General features: G+C 44.4%; 1 protein-coding gene across 2 annotated transcripts in view; it reads left to right on the top strand.

Annotated features, from left to right (window-relative positions):
• The window catches only part of LOC138267955 (uncharacterized), a 1,270,490-nt gene that overhangs the window by 873,980 nt on the left and 382,778 nt on the right, over positions 1 to 13,732 (top strand). For both annotated transcript variants that reach the window (XM_069217240.1, XM_069217239.1), the window contains exon 6: positions 3,464 to 3,551. In XM_069217240.1, the coding sequence (XP_069073341.1) occupies positions 3,464 to 3,551 (88 nt within the window). The remainder of the gene's footprint in view (positions 1 to 3,463; positions 3,552 to 13,732) is intronic.

Raw genomic sequence — 13,732 nt, 5'->3', positions numbered from 1 at the left:
CCTGTGACCATGCAAACACAGATCAGTGCAATAGATACATTTCTCCTTTGAGCCAAGGTGGGTCATAAACCAAGAAGATTAAAGATGGACCCTGTGGTAGCAAAATCCATAGTTTTGTATTATGAAAAAATTGCATAAATAGTAAGCTATCACATGAGTTGCACTAAAGATAAGTGCATTATCCGAGGATTTGGCAGTTTCGGATGCGAAATGTCAAATTTTTCATATTTTGAGCAGCTGCAAGGTAGCAGCTCTTTTACCATTTTTAAGGAACAACTCTAGACTCATGTGAATGGAAACTATATACCTAATATATGGTGGTAGAGTGGTGGGAACACTTGAGGCAGGAAAATGAAGGTCTCTGGTTTTAAATATTTAACATTAAATAGTAGTATGTTGACTGTGAAGCACCTGGAGAATTTTAAATGGAACTAGGTGTGAAAAATGGAAAAGGTCCTCTTCACAAAATAATTTATGAGTATTAGTATTACAGGAGTACTCTTTTACGTACTGTTACTTGTCTTTTTGACTAGGTCCTGAAATCCCCAACTCTCTAAAGAGCCATTTGTACACCTTTTTGTACTAATTGTATGTCACTGTTCCCAACTATTGATATTTTAGATGTTTTGGTGGCAGTTCACAAAGGCATGTAAGAGTACATCAGAGCACACAGAAGGGGTACTACTTTACTGAGAGCATTGGCCAATGTACTGAGGTCCTCTAGGTAAGAGGCAAATTTTATTTTGATCAGAAGTGCTGCCTTCCTTGTAACCTTGCGAGCATTAGGTTTTGAATGTCTCGATGGCTTGTATAATTCGAGGTTGAGCAAATGAGTCAGAGGGGACAAAGATATGCAGTGGATAGTGGGAGGCTGCAGTACTGAAAGAAGGTGTGGTTTTGGTGAAGGAGGTAGTTTGTCTTGTTCTTTGTTCATGCACTCAGGGATTGTGGCAGTAGGAACTTCTCCCGTGGAGAGAGTCAGCGAATTAGTTGGGGTGTTTTGTGGTGGCATTTGAACAGGTATTTCAAATACAGTATTTGGAGACGGTGTTGATGCAAGGAGCAGTTGGATTTAAGGACATGGGGGCAAGAATGGGAGCTAGTGGATTTGCATGTAAGAGTGGGGAGCAAGTGGGGTGCAATGTGATATGGCTGGAGTAGCCTAAGTATGTTCAGGGCAATCCCACAGTGCACATCTAAATGCTCAGTGTAGCCTCATGTGCACAGTGAAATTCCATATATGTAGTGTAGCTCCACATGAGCAGATGATCTTCATATGCCTAGTACAGCTCGTTGGACACACTTCAGCTGAAAGGTTTTGCATTGCCCCGTATTCTCACTTCAGAACTATATGCAGACTGCCTTTCCGTATGTACAATATAGCCCAATAGCCTCACATGACAGGCCACCCCCTTATGTGCAGTGCAGCCCTAAATGCACAATCCAGTTTCATGCACACTTCAACCCTCCGTGCTCCTTGAAGTCACACCTGCAGCACATTTGAAGGGCACCTGCCTTTTTTAGACCAAGGATTTGGGTAGATAATCTAGTTTGTGGTTGGGCCTCGGGTGCAGTGGTGGTGCTCTTGATCCACAATTTATGAATATTGCTCGTTTTTCCTCTCTTGTTTTTCCTGGTTTTGTTCTCATCCAACATTCTGAGTTTACAAAGTGTTTGTTATGTGTGGTACTTTTATATATGTGATTGTACTAAGGCACAAGTGAGTATAGCATTGATAAATGTAGTTCTTTGTATTGATTGATATGTAGGTGCAAATATAAGAGATTTAAAGGAGCCGTCCATTGTGAATAAAAAACACAGCTCATTTTCCATCGTTATATATCCCAGCAATACCAACAATAGGTATTCCAGGTTGTTCCTTTGTTTATGGTGTCTTCTAGGGTTTGAGACCTACTGTAATATCATTCATCGGATGGCCCCTTTACAACACAAGGGCATCCCTAATGAAGAAACGGTGAGCTTTGAAAAGCATTGGATAATAGCCTAATTGATGAAACATTAATATTTAAAGTTCCAAATGTAATGGTACGATAAATGGATTAAGAAGGATAATATATAATTGATGTACACATTGGAACTATTGAGCAACAAAGAAGCTGCACTTGGAGTATTTGAAAATTTATTTCAAAATATTAGAAACAAATCAAGTAGGGTTTAACATTAAACCTCATCACTCCAAGGAGGAAATGTTCACGTTCTCCACCCTCTGACCTTCAAATTGCAATGGCAACAGCTGGGGCAAATAGAATAATTTGAAGGACACTTTACTGAATTTATTCAGAAGCTATGGAGTGTGAAACAAGAATATCCACTGTTAGACAAAATCCAATGGCTCATTTGAATGCACTTTTTAGAAGACAAATATTTAATAGTCCTTCACTTTTTGTTGGTACTCGCGCTCTACCAATAATGCACTTCAGATATCGGTGTAAATAACTGTGCAGGAACAACATAAGCATCATGAGACCCAATAAAGCCCTATGAAGTCTAGAGTTGTTTGTGTCCCTGTACGGAGGTGACATGGCCTAGCAGTTTTGGATGGACTGTGCCACTATGTTGGGACCATGATTGATGTGCATATGGTTGGTCCCTGTCCGCAGTGGAACAGGGAGCAAAAATAATAACCTGGGATGGAGACTGCAGTAATTTCCAGAGACTGAGATTAATTTGTGCGCTACATCTATTACCTTATATTTTCCTTAACATTACCTTTCTTGATCCTTGGACATGATTGTGACTGACTGGCAGTCTTGAGGATAACTCTGTTCAACTGAAGGAGCCAATGCAATGCACTCTGTATGCTTTTTTCCATATTCATAAATTGTAGATTTGGAATTCTTTCTGTTCTCTATCATTACGATATAGCAGTGCATCATGTTCACGAGAGCAGGCTTCTGACTGACCAGTGTTTGGCCAAAGAATAGGGCAGTACTGCTCATTGTGTGATTTATTTTTTATCATACACTTGTGTTGTGTGTGAGCACATTCCTTAATGGAATGTGTAGCTAATGACGCGAGGGAGTTCCAATGTCCACGACGTTGGAATTCTCTTGTCGGCAGTTGAGCCAGGATGTTCGTCTGTACACTCACCTCGGTTCCTTGGTTCATCTGTCGACGATTACACCACTACAACTTGTTTCATATTATTTTGCCCTTGTCACGCTGAGGGCTTTATAACAAAGATCCTGGTTTAATGGTATCAGAATATCCTCTTGTTTCTGAATCGAGTGTGGAATCCAGATGGGAATTTCTTCTATGATAATCTCCCTTTAGGGGAGGAACTCCCACTAGTAGATTATTGTATAGATTTCACATGTCCTCCAGAAACGATTTTTAATTATAGCCCAGCACTAAACGAGTCACTATGTTCTCTAAGTATGCCTAACTTTCCTGCCTCTGATAAGAGCAACTTGTGTTCAATACTGTTTTCTTCATCCCTTAGGAATTCGAAGGAGAAAGTGATCAAACTGTCTTTGCTGTCGACCAGGAAACGTTACCGGGGTTACGGCGTTGGACAATACATTGTAAAGGTAAAAAGTAATCCAGATGCACCTCTAAATATAGCTGTGGATTATGGCACAGTAGGATGCTGTTCCTGTGGAACATAAATAAAACATCTTTAGGGTGCTGGTTAGCCGGACTCTTACCTTAAACTCTGCATTGAACACACTAAATTCAGCAAGTCAAATTAGTGTGGAATCTATAAATTCTAAGGGCCTCTTTGAGTTAATAATGCCCTATTGAGGAGGGAGCACATTTGGAAAAAATGGTTCCTGGAGATAATGCTGTCTCTGGTCCTTGTGTTTGCTATTCAGATGTCTCTGGTCCTTGTGTTTGCTCCTCTGCCTGGGTCTCTGGGAATATCTCACCAAACGTGGACTTTCTCCAACCTCTTCTCGTTTAAGACACCGTTTTGATGGTACACTCTTACGTTTGATCTGAATAAAGGAAAGCAACCTGTTGACGTAAAGAGTAACTCCCGCTGTGGGCAGGATTCCTAGTTGGATCCTTAATAATATACTTGTCATTTCCTTTTAATGATAGAAGTGTTTGACACATTCATTATTTGAATCTGAAGCTTCCTGCCTGCTTCAAAATAAACGTTTATAATTGTTCCAGCAGGTGCTGTTACTTGAAAAAAGGAGTGACTCACACTGTTAGATTTGCTGGGATCCAGCAGAACACACCCACCCCCAGCAATTTCAAGCCTTTTCTGACATGTATTTCAGTTATGAATTTGCATGTTAATATTTCCAAAACAACTCTACAGGTGGATCAGACTGCCATCGAGTTGTCCGCGTTCTGTGGGAGTTTAGCAATCTTCCCGTTTCCGAAAGTACACCAGTGACCTGTCTTTCTGCGTTGTTTTATTTATGTTTTTTTGCTAAGACCATATATTTCTTTAGGAAATATCCTAACCTAAGGCTTCAGAGCATAACAATAAGGAACGCTTGCCCACTTAAAGAAATTTGTTGCTGCCCTGAGACCTCGGGACAAAAAACACTTAACGTCAAGTGGCTATTTGTGCAATGCTGAAATGCTTGCTTTTGCATTGTGTTGTTACAACTCTGAGTAAATTGCAGAAAATCATGAGAACAATTATTCCTAGCCACAGATACAGCTGTTAACATGAGAGTGAAGGTAGAGCAGGGGATGGTGGGTGGAAGCACAGGGATGATGTGAACGAGTTTGTATACAAATCTTATAAAAGGGAGGGGAGAAGAGCCCACTTATGCCCCCACACCCCCCACAACCCAAAGGAGAAATTTCTCAGGGATTGGGATTCATAGTTCTGCATACTGAGTGGCACCAGCAACATTGTTTGTTGGTCACCTGATTGAATACGACGTAAGCTATGACCCACGGATAACTGTTTTGCCAAGAAACATAAAACGAGGACATTGCACCTGATGAGAGCATTCGAAGGGACTATAAAAGTCTCAATTTGGCAACAAATTCAGTTCAACAGTGAAAGCAATAATCTAAGTTTGTGTGTTGCAGATGCTGATTTGACTCAACTTTTTTATTTTTTAAATGTTGCTGGCTGTATGGGATTCTGGCAGCTGTTCTTATGCAGTCCAGTCAGTTTTGCTACTTATAGTTCTGCATCAATGTTTCATTTGCTATACTGATTTAGACGGGTCCTCTACCAGTCTCCTTGTCAGAGGGAGGTTGTATGGGTATCGTGAGTGCACTGCAATAGGTGTCTCTTTTGTTGCTCACTATATTGAAGTGAACTGAGAGTTTCCCACACCTTTCGGTGTTCGATTTTTTTTCCTGGCAACAAACTTTTGCGCAGTTCCTGATTTGTGCTCTTTGTCATCATTCCAAAGTTGTCTGACTTATTGTCTCTCACAGTGAATGTTAATATTCGAGGCATGTGCGGCTGTAGAGGCACATGCTTAGCATAATCATGCCAGCTAGTGTTGGGCTCGGATGTGTGCAGCTTGTTTTTCTTTAAAAAAAAAAGTATTTTGAGTCATGAGGTAGAGTGACTCCTCTTCTTGTTGGCAGTGCGCATGGTCATCAAGTCCAATGTTAGATTGTTTTCTTCTGCCAACGGGTTCAGACGTGTGCTCCTCTGCTCTGGTTTGAAACCATCATTGCTCAATCTTTTTCAAACTTTACCATCGGCATTGTTTTTGATCGCATTCTTCTTAACCTCCCTTATTAGTTTATTGACGTCGACTTTGTCGGGGTGACTCAAGTTGGCCGTGGCCCACATGGAGCTTCACCCTTAAGGATGGACTTCATATCCTCGACATTCACTCCACACCATGTCCACTTGGTGATGGAGTGGACTCCCTTCAGATTCTGTCCTCGCTGCCACGCCAAGTACCCACGCACCGATCTCCATCAGGTGTATAACTTGTGCCTCTCCCTTGGACATGGGGAGGCTACCTGTGAGGCCTGCAAGTCCTTTTGGTCCAAGAAGACGCTGCATGACCATCGAGCTGGATGCCTTGAGATGTCCTACCATAGCTTGAAGATACACTGGACCTTTTCGGATCCAAGGACCCTCATAAGGAGGCACAAGCCTAGGAATCAGCTGCAGATGAGGGCACCGTCTTCCTCGACAAAAACTCCAGCCCCGAACTACAGATCAGGATCTCACACCAGGTCAAGCCATGAGTACTGTGCCCCCTCCACCTCCACCCCCAAACCCATCAGACCACCATAAAGGGTAGCCTACCTACCTCTGACCAGCCAAAATCCTATGTTTCGTCACAACCTTCTTCGGGGGCCATGGTGGGCACAGACCTGCTGCATCGGACACACCCAGCTTTGGCTCTGTGCTGAAAAACACTGCATAGGCCACATGCCACCAAACCTGCTCATCCTCCATCAGAGTCGAGCTGAATCTCAGATCCAAAACCATTGGTGTTGAAACACAGCCCCACCTCAGTGCCGGAAGCTTCAGCTTCGTACCCGAAACCCTCGGCATTGAAAACACCAGCACCGAAAACGTCATCGTTGGATCCAAAAACCTACACTTTCAACACACAAGCACACAGTTCCGAGCCTGTTGAACTTGTGCTTCAGTGGGTGCAAGAGGAGATAGACTCCAAGCAAATACACAAAATGATAGATTCGGACGATGGTCGTATCTTTTACAAGACCTCATCATACTGGTGCACAGCCAGCCAAAAGACAGTTGTCATTTGAAGAAGCTTTGCAGATTCCACCACCATCAAAGCATAGGAAGAAGACAGACAAGGCCACAAGCCCTGGGCACCTTAGTTCACCACCAACACCTGCTGCGCACCACACACAGTCCCCACTGCCTTTACCTGCTGCTCCCACACCATACTCTCCAGAGGGTTCCATCCACACTAACAGGGGATGAAGGAAACCAGTTTTCCTTCCAACCACAACACGGCCTGTGGTACTCTTATGATACAGAACCACCTGCTGATACAGATCCTGATATGCATGCCGCTATACCCTCTCTCCCAGACCACCACCTACCATGACCGTAATGGTAGAGCTGCCACTTACCACAAAGTTCAGCTACACAGTGAGCCTATAGAGGATGATTTTTTGTTCGAGACGCTTTCCTCCAGTCAACGCTCGTCAAAATACCTGCAGATGCTAAAATGCATGTTGCGACACATGCCATTTTTTAAAAATATCAACGGGAGTGTAACCACTTGTCCCAGAAGTCACCAAGGAGTCAATTTAGTTTCGTTTGGGAGACCCTTACCAGCTATTTTATCCCACAAATATACTATTTCTCTGGTGTACTCATTGCCAGTAGCATCATCATTGGGTCTCCTCCTTCCCCTAACCAAGGAGTTAGTTTCCATACAAATCCAGGGAACTATTAGGGATCCGTGAACATTTTTTTTTTAAAGTGCAGTGAAAGTGCGAAATTGATCTTAAAAATACCTATATCACTCAGCTACAATCTAACTTTACAATGGCTGGGATAGGGTATGTTTAAAAACAAATAAAATGTGATAGTAACGCATTACGTGTCCTTCACATACACCAGGTCAGGTTGACATGTTTCAGCTGAATCTTGCCCAAAAGCGTCACAGGCTTTCTTCAGGACCAAAGACTCTCCGGTTCCCAAAGTGCCCAGATATGGATTTTGCCTTCCTGGATTCTCAATCTACTGCGATGACTTTGCAAGCTCTATACTTGTTGTGCCCAACTGCTCTTTATTCAGAGAATCACCTACTTCTTCTGTTTTTTACAGAGTCACAACTCTTGATGTTTTATAACATTGTGTTAACATCCGTGGATTCACTTGTGCCAAAGCTTGTATGGCCAGGTAGTTAGCAACACATGATAGACATTTTCAACAACCCTTTTAGGTTGCATGTGATTACACCAAGGGACAACAAAAAATAAAAGGCAGGACTTAACGACCCCACTTACATAAAGGGACAACTTCCACTGGTAGCTGCCACAGCATGCATGAGGGCTAACTCTGAAACATCTGATGAGGCACTCCCACCAGATAAAGAGAGTAAGAAGATTGATGCTGCGTGCAAGAGGGTGGCTGCCAAGTCTGTCAACCACTGGAGGATCGCCAACTCCATTGGCCTCCTCGCCCGCTATGACAGAGCCCACTGTGATGAGATGGAGGAGATCCTCCAACATCTCCCAAAAGATCACAAGATGCGGGCATATCAGATTGCCACAGAGGGTAAGCTAATTTCCATACCATGACTCTCTGTGCCCTCGACACTGCTGACACCACAGCTAGAGGCATAAATTCCAGTGTACTCCTCAGAAGACATGGATAGCTTTGAGTCTCAGGTTATAAATCCGGGCATCAGCAAAACCTCTTGGCCCTCCCCTACGATAGGGAATACATTTTTGGTCCCCAGGTTGACACCCTCCTGGAAAAAATACAAAAGGATAATGAGATGTCCAAAGCCCTGGGGGGCTTGCAGACACCATTGCAACGCAACTCCATTTGCCACTCATCTTATTGTGGAGGATCAAAACCACTTCCCCTAAGACCTCCACCTCCTACCAGCATTCCCAGGCACAGACCACTTTGCCTAGGCGATACTACAGAGACTCTGATAGGATATTTCCAAAGGTAGAGGCAAGGGCAGATTCACCAAATCATCTGCCACCACCACCAAACCCTGGCTTGCCAGACATTCCCTTTGACTACTCAACAACTGTCAGGGGTCGAATACAAGGGTTTTTTCCGCCTGGAGGAACATCACCTCTGACCAGTGGGTGTTGGATATTATTCAATATGGTTATAGTGCAGAGCTCACTTCCACACCTCCAAACATTCCACCTCACAAGCAGAAACTTTCACCAGAACATCAACAGTTTGCTCAGGGAAGACTTTCAGGCGCTCCTCAAAAAAAGAGCCATAGAACCAGTGCCACTCCATCAGAAGGGCACAAGAGTCTATTTACTTTACTTCCTTATCTCTAAAAAGTACAGGTCTTTGAGACCAATTTTAGATCTGAAACCCCTAAACGAATACATTCTCTCAGGGTACTTTCACATGTTCACTCTTCAAGATGTTATCCCATTATTGCAACGAGTCAACTTCATGGCTGCACTCGACCTCAAGGATACCTATTTCCGCATTCCTATTCACCTGGAACATCACTGATACCTAAGGTTTCTAGTCAATGGGCATCATTTTTGGGGTCGCAACTGCTCCTAGATTCTTCCCCAGATGTCTCACAGTAGTAGCTGCTCACCTGTGCAGACAAACTTTTTTCCATATCTAAACAACTGACTCCTCAAAAGCGCAACACGCCAAAAATGCTTCCAACACACTCATGCCACCATAAACCTACTTCAACAACCAGGCTTTACCATCGACGCAGTCAAATCCCACCTCCAACCCCTTCAAATACATCCCTACCTGGGAGCATTCTTGATTCACAGAGGGGGATAACTTACCAAAATGCCATCAGGATTCGATTATTCCAGCTGCTCATACACCAGTTTCAGCCTCATCAGCAGATAACAGTCAGGACAATCATGCATCTCCTCTGTATGATGGCTTCATGCATAGGCATAGTACCTCATAACTGAATGAACATGTGTCTGTTGCAAGAATTCTTAGCACACACATGGACTCAAGCAGAGGCTAAATGGAAGATCTTATGTTGTTCGGCCATCAAGCTTGTCACTCTCTGCAGTGGTGGAACACCAACAATTTCATAAAAGGACAGCCTTTCTAAGACTCAATTTAGTGGAGAACCATAACAACGGACTCCGCCATCACAGGATGTGGAGTTCATCCACAAGGTCTAACTGTCCAAGGACACCGGACATCGAGCCAGAGACATCTCCATATCAGTCACCTGGAGTTGCTAGCTGTTCACCTAGCACTCAAAGCCTTCCGTCCTCACCTGATTGGCAAGGTAGTCCTGATCAAAACAGACAGCATACCTGCCATATATTATCTCCAAAAACAGGGGGTACCAGGTCCCCTGAGCTTTCTCATCTAGCCCAAACCATTTGAAGGTGGTCACTCCACCAAAAACATTCACAAAACATTACTGTATAGATGTGCTGGCCCGTCAACAAGACAATGTAAGCCAAGCAGTTTTACATACACTGTTTCAAACAACTGTAACACCCACAGATTAGCCACAGTTTATGGAGGAGGACTGCTTTAAAGTCTGTGCTAGGCATATGTACACATGCCTCGAACGGAAAACGTTACTTACCCAGTAAGCATCTGTATGTGGCATGTAGTACTGTAGATTCACATGTGCCCACCTCCTCCCTGGACATCTTTGTTTGTTACAGTTACTTTTATGGGTTATCACAAACTTTTTTAACATGAACGTCTCACTATACTATGCTTCACTTCTCACTCTATCCTCACTCCCCTTGCAGATAAACAATCTAACAATGGAGTTGATGACCACGTGCATTACCATCAAGAGGAGGAGTCACTCTACCTTGTGACTCTAAAGACTTTCTTCGAAGAATCAAATCAAATCAGGGTTTATAGAGCACAACTACTCTCCCATAAGGGTCTTAAGGCACTTAGGGGGTTGTCCTCTGAGCTTCAATTGAAGAGCCAGGTTTTAAGGTCCTTCCTAAATTGGAGTAGCGGTGGTGACTGCCTGAGGTGCAGGGGCAAGGTGTTCCAGCTCTTTGCCGCGAGGTATGCAAAGGATCTCCCTCCATCCAAGGTCTTCTGTTTGCGGTGTATGGCAGTTAGTGCTTGTTGAGCTGAATGGAGAGGTCTGGTGGAGGATTATAAGGTGATGCAGTGGTTGAGGTAGGCAGGTCCTAGGTCATGGAGGGCCTTGTAGGCGTGGACGAGGAGCTTGAAGTTAATTCTCTTCTCGATAGTGAGCCAGTGGAGGTCTCTTAGGTGACTGGAGATATGTTTGCGGCAGGAAATGTCCAGGATGAGTCTGGCGGAAGCTTTTTGGGTGTGCTGTAACTTCTTGAGGTTCTTCGGGGTGCTACCGGCCTGGATGGCATTGCCACAGTCAAGTCTGCTGGTAACCAGGGCATGGGTTACGGTTTTGCAGCAGTCCTTTGGGTTCCATTTGAAGATCTTCCAGAGAAATCGGAGTGTGTGAAAGCAGGAGGATGCAACTGAGTTGACTTGGCAGATCATAGTGAGCGATGAGTCCAGGATGATGCAGAGGTTGTCTGCATGGTTTGTTGGGTGGGGGTTAGCCGAGGTTCGATGACTACCAGAAATCATCTCAGGCCGATGTGGATGGTCCCAGGATGAGAATCTCGGTGTTGTCAGCAGCGGTCCTTCATCCCAGTCTGGAAGTTCTTCTTGGCTGTAGTGGGGTTTTCATTTAGTGCGATGATCAGCTGGGAAGAGTTTGCACATATCTGAGCCCAGCAATAGATGGCAGGATTATGACAAACATATGAATTTGCAACATTACATGCCACAAAAAGATGCTTACTGGGTAAGTAACATTTTCCCTACACAGCATGCCAACATAACTTTCTGCATTTTTGGCGAGGAGATACTTATCCCCTCCATTTGTACTATACATGGAAGACAAAGCAGACCGGAGGTCCACAACTTCCAATGAGCCTTGTGCCACATTGCAGGTGGAGGGATGATCTCATTAAGGATTATGGTGAGCGTATGTCCCTTCAGTTTATGTTTCACAACACTGATGCAACTCTTTTAATTATTATAGGGTCTGGAGATTTGGTATTTTAATGGTTATGTTATTTGTGCACAGAGGCTAATGTAAAACATGGACTGGATTGCTGTGAGGAACATTACAGGCATTGAACTATACGCACAAACGTTTGAATGCAGTGAGTTTAAATCATCTAAATGACTAATATTTTTACAGGCATCATGAAGATTAATAGTGTTATATGTGCACTCATCCACTTATAATGCATCAACATGACTTGTGCTGCCTGTTATGTAATTGAGAATACTCACAGGATGAGGAAGTTCCTAGGTGTGGGATATGAGAGTATAAATCCCAGGATGCCTCTGTGCACTGAAAAGGCAGGCAACCAACAACAGCATGGAGACAGACTTAAAGCCCCTTGAAAAAGACAAAATGTTGAAACGCGTTGTGGTGTTTAATGAATATTGCCTGAGCATTGCTGCCTGTCATTAAGTCAACCTGCCAGCTTAATCTTTGGGAGTGCGGTATCTCTTTTTCGTTTTTCCACGACTACAGCCCAAACTGGTGGACGGGATGACATCAAATTTGGCAGAAAGGTAGGTGTTTGGTGCGAAGATTACACTTATTGGTACAAATCCATTAGTAGTTTATGAGAAATTAAAGAAAATCCAAATTTGTATATTTGAGGTCACAAATAATTTGGGAATATTCCCGAATGCACATGTGAATAGAAGAGCTGTAATTAGCTGGCCACAACCTGAACAGCAGCTGCCATTTTAAGGTCCTGGGACATGGTCCCTCCAGCTGAAAAGCAAAATGAAGAGTAGCATAAGGCGTCAGGGTGGAGGTACCCTGACCACAGGAGTGTGATATAGGGGTGTTGTGGAGGGTCAGATTATGGGTTTGAAATGATTTTTCTTCACCACCCGTGACATTCACGAATAATCAATGTTAATCGAGATTAATTGAGATTAATTGCGAATAAACAAAACACAAAAAGTTTTTAAAAATTCACAGATTGCTTTATATACTAATTCATTCACTCATACATGCACTCAGACCCATGCGCCCACTAACACACCCACTCAGACATTGATGCACCCACTCAAACCCACTCATAGACTACCACACCCACTTTCAGATCCATTCAGACGCTCATGCACCCACTCACAAACCCACTCAGACCCTCATGCACCCACTCAGACACTGACGCACCCACTCACAGACCCACTCAGACACTGACACACCCACTCACAGACCCACTCAGACACTCATGCACCCACTCACACACCAACTCAGACACTCATGCACCCACTCAGATCCAACATAGACTCCCACTCCCACTTTCAGACCCACTCAGACACTCATGCACCCACTCACAAACCCACTTAGACCATCTTGCACCCATTCATAGACCCACTCAGACACTGATGCACCCACTCACAGACCCACTCAGACACTGACACACCCACTCACAGGCACACCCACTCACAGACCCACTCAGATACTCATGCACCCACTCACAAACCCGCTTAGACCATCTTGCACCCATTCATAGACCCACTCAGACACTGATGCACCCACTCACAGACCCTCTCAGACACTGACACACCCACTCACAGACACACTCACTCACAGACCCATTCAGACACTCATGCACCCACTCACAAACCCAGACCCTCATGCAGCCACTCACAGACCCACTCAGACACTGAGGCACCCACTCACAGACTCACTCAGACCCTCACACTCCCACTCACAGACCCACTCAGACAGTCACGCACCCACTCACAGACCCATTCAGATCCTCATGCACCCACTCACAGACTCACTCAGACACTGACACACCCACTCACAGATCCACTTAGACATTGACACCCCCACTCAGAGACCAACTCAGACCCTCATGCACCCACTGACAGAACTACTTAGGCCCTCCCACACCCAATTTCACACCTAGGCAGACACTCTTCACACCAGGGGCACCCTCTCACATGAAGAGATACAGACTGTTCGGCTGTGCATGGTGCGGGGTTGGGTGATTATGGGGGTTGACTGCAGGCTGACCCCGCGGCACACTGCCTTTGGTCATGCGCGGCATGGGTTTGGGTGTTATCAGGGGTTGGCCGCTGGCT

This window comes from Pleurodeles waltl, chromosome 12 (assembly GCF_031143425.1).
Source record: "Pleurodeles waltl isolate 20211129_DDA chromosome 12, aPleWal1.hap1.20221129, whole genome shotgun sequence".
NCBI classification, from domain to species: Eukaryota; Metazoa; Chordata; class Amphibia; order Caudata; family Salamandridae; genus Pleurodeles; species Pleurodeles waltl.
Note: the sequence above shows the minus strand (reverse complement) of the source record. Positions and strands in the feature narration are given on the sequence as shown.